Source organism: Euprymna scolopes, chromosome 14 (genome assembly GCF_053919585.1).
Source record: "Euprymna scolopes isolate OS-2025 chromosome 14, ASM5391958v1, whole genome shotgun sequence".
NCBI classification, from domain to species: Eukaryota; Metazoa; Mollusca; class Cephalopoda; order Sepiida; family Sepiolidae; genus Euprymna; species Euprymna scolopes.
Window position 1 is genome coordinate 149,676,386 of NC_136495.1, and position 3,557 is coordinate 149,679,942.

General features: G+C 30.4%; 1 protein-coding gene across 1 annotated transcript in view; it reads right to left on the bottom strand.

The window, feature by feature from the left end:
* Nucleotides 1–255: 255 nt before the first annotated feature.
* LOC145293285 (vitamin K-dependent gamma-carboxylase-like) overlaps nt 256–3,557 on the bottom strand; it is a 100,025-nt gene continuing 96,723 nt past the window's right edge. Inside the window, exons 15-16 of the mRNA XM_080139888.1 lie at nt 2,050–2,119; nt 256–987 (exon numbers count right to left, since the gene is read on the bottom strand). Of these exons, the coding sequence (XP_079996014.1) occupies nt 855–987; nt 2,050–2,119 (203 nt within the window). The 3' untranslated portion in view covers nt 256–854. The remainder of the gene's footprint in view (nt 988–2,049; nt 2,120–3,557) is intronic.

Consider the following 3,557-nt stretch of genomic DNA (forward strand, 5'->3'; position numbering starts at 1 on the left):
TAATTTGTTACCTGTTAGATTTCATAGATTTTTTTTCAACTTACTTGTTGGTTTTATAGTTTGAGGGGAAAAAAAGCTAAGTTTGAGTTTATTGTTTATCTAACCAAATAATGATAAAAATAATAATGATAAAAAATAATAATGATAAAAATGATAATGATAAAAAATAATAATGATAAATAACTTATATCCAGACAAAAATGGAAGCTCTTTTTACATGATTTTTTTCTGGTAGAATACATTCTCAGAAATGTAATTTCTTTTTGTTACCACTTGATTCCTTTATGCTTTTTCTAAAAAATAAAATTAATATGAGTTGTCTCCCTTTAATAATTTAAAGTTCGTAGTGAATGATCAAATGTAGGTGGCACTGATGACTTAATTATTTGGCAATTGTTTTTCTGAACTGTTAACCAACCAGGGTTAACATAACGTATATACAATTTATAAGCTTTGAAAGTTGGAGGCAATCAATTAGAGATCTTGTTTTGTTGAATGCATGAATGTTGAAAGGCTTGATTCTCTCGACTTTTCATTCAGTTATCTGAGAAATATTACAGAAAAAAAATATTTAGGCTTAGAGTTAACATTTTTTGAAAGCCTCTTTGATTATTTGGTACATTTTAATTTGTCATCATGGCGTTGTTTATTGGGGATTTTATCAGAAAATGATATGAGTTTAAATATTTCTGTTGTTTTGAGGAAACTTATGATCTGTTGGTTTAGTAAATATCCAGTATTTGGCTTTTGTTTAAGAATGTAAATGTTGGTGTTGTCGCATAGTCCAAAGAATTGAACTTCTGCAAAAATTTAATCACGCCTCATTCCGCAGTTTTCAAACATCCAGGTCATTTTCAGAAATACTTCAAACTTTGTATAACTGTCCGATCGACATTTTTATCTTCGTATTGATATGTTTCGTTCAGGATTTGCTCAAATGGTTGGCCGCTGATCAGACTTTGTATGGCACCAAAAGACAATGTCAAACTGCAACAAAAATAAATAAACAAATAAAAATATGAATAAATGAATTAAAAAAAAATGCAATTTTAATTTTCAATTATATGAAAACTCCTAAATATAAATGTGTTTAATTATTGAGCTAATTGCTCCCATGTATTAATGGGGTTATCAAAATCTTGGATACGATACAAAAAGAAAAACATTAAGAAGTTTGTTAAATTAAAAAGAAAATTATATCAACATTTAAAAGTAAAAAGGACTCTTCGCTGAATCCCCCTTTTCTACTTTAAAATGAAATATTGATTTTGTAGGAAGAAATGCATCAATGATAAAAACCGGCTGATTTTACTTTATCATATAAACATATATTGAATAAAGTTTCAGTGCTTCTATATTATAATAACGAAAAAATATTGAATTTCAAGTAAAACAAATGGTACCTACTTAATTGCCATTTTGCAAATAGTAACATATCCAAAAAAATTATGGAAAATAATGAAGTAGAAAAATAATAATTAATGGAAATTTTTTTGATAAAGTTTACATAGGGAATAAAATTTGTCCGACATTTTGAACTACGTCCACCACGTGACGTAAGAAACTGAACTTAATTATCTCCCCTGTCAACTTATCTCCTTTTTTTTTTAGAAAGCATAATACAGTGTTTTTATAAATTCCTTTTTTTCATTAATAATTACTTTTCTACCATTTTGTTTTCCATAATTTTTGGATATGTTACTATTTGAGACCTGGCAATTACATAGGTACCATTTGTTTCACTTGATAATAAATACTTTTTTCGTTATTATAATACGGAAGCGCCAAAGTTTTAAATTTTTGTTGATTTTTTGGGACAATATTTTTACATGCCTCTATTTTGTACCTGCTTGCAAAATTCTTTTAAAAATTAAAATCATACTATGCATCCCCTAATCCATCCGTGCACAAAGTAGAGTGTGCATATCGGATTAAATTCTATGTCGCAATTCCACACGATGGTGTATGAATGATTTTGATTAACAGATCAATTTGAGGCTGGTAAAAAGAATAAACAAAGATAAAGAAATAAATATAAGTTGCTCTTACCTTCTTGAAAATATATAATATTTTAGTTTCAAAAAATAAAAGAACTTTTCAAGATTTGAACTTCCCTGATCTGCAATAAAATAAGAATCGTATTGGAACAAGAAATACTGAGGAGGCAGGCATTATTATGCAGACATTATTATGCAGGGTTAAATACAGGGTGGAACGATAAATTTGTTGCCCTAAAGAAAACAACACTACAGCTTTATTTTAAAACTTTTATTGAAAAATCAATTCAAGTAACTTGATTATGTAGTAAACCTAACATCTATTCAATGTAGTCGTCTTCAGCCTCAATCACTACCTCGATACGGGTCCGGAACTGGGAGCATGCCTTTTCTACAAGCACCAGCGAGAGTTTGCGGATGGCTTTGGTATTGTGGAAGGTCATGTTGGTGATGTTCTCAACGTATGACCAAATGAAGTAGCCCAGTTGGTTCAGGGTGCTGGCAATGGTCCTGTTGTCATAACTTGGATCGGTAGAGAGCACGAGTTGTACATCAGCGCATTTCAGATCTCACTCGTTGAACATTGTGTCACTTTCAGACATGATAGAAGGCTCCATATCGCTTGTGGTTTTGTGCACAACTGGCCAACTAATAAATGGTCTGCAACCAAAAAACAAATCCGGTTTTCATCAAACGGAAATGGAATCATGTCTTTTCTAAGCCGACAATTTTATCACTCCACCCTGTAATTAACAACAGCAATATTATCAGAATGAGGAGAAAACAATATCACTAATCAAAACTATAGTATGTAAGATGAAAAATAAGCAAACAAATTATTAGTATTGTGATGTACGTTACAGTAGAAATAAGTTTTAAAAATATTTGGATATTCTTTATGATTGTTGTCTGGGTGGTTTTAACTGGACGGGCAGCACCTTCCATGGCAGGTTCATATTACTTACTTTATCCGTTATACAACACGTAACGGATAAAGTACTTGGTAATTCAATTGTAAGTTACACTCTTCCGAAAGTTGAAGGTTTAATCTTCAATACAGACGATACTCAGAATAGAATTACAAATTACTTGGGACTTCTATCGAGTCATGGCTGATAGGATGAGAGCATGCTGTTGCCGTAGATTAAATAAAGAGGTCTGTTTGAAAATCTCTGTAGAATACCAAATTTGATAGAAAGATTTTGACAAGAAAATCACAGGTTACATCAACATAAGATTGCGAAATAACACTAGTAACAGTAGTCCGAATAGTCTAAATAATATGAATTATCATTCCGTATCTCAAAATTTTAGATTAATCATAGATTTTACATTGAAATGACATTTTCTTTGCCTTAATTTTTACGCAGGTTCAATGAATTGAAGTCAATGACTTTTTTCATTAGATATTTTTTTACCTTAATTTTTATACAGGTTCTAGTTAGTCAGGTTTTAGTTAATGGCTTTTTTTTACTAGAAATATTTTTTGCCTTAATTTTTACGCAGGTCCTATAAAAAAAAAACAAGATGGCGACCAACATGCCTGATGAAGGTCGAAGG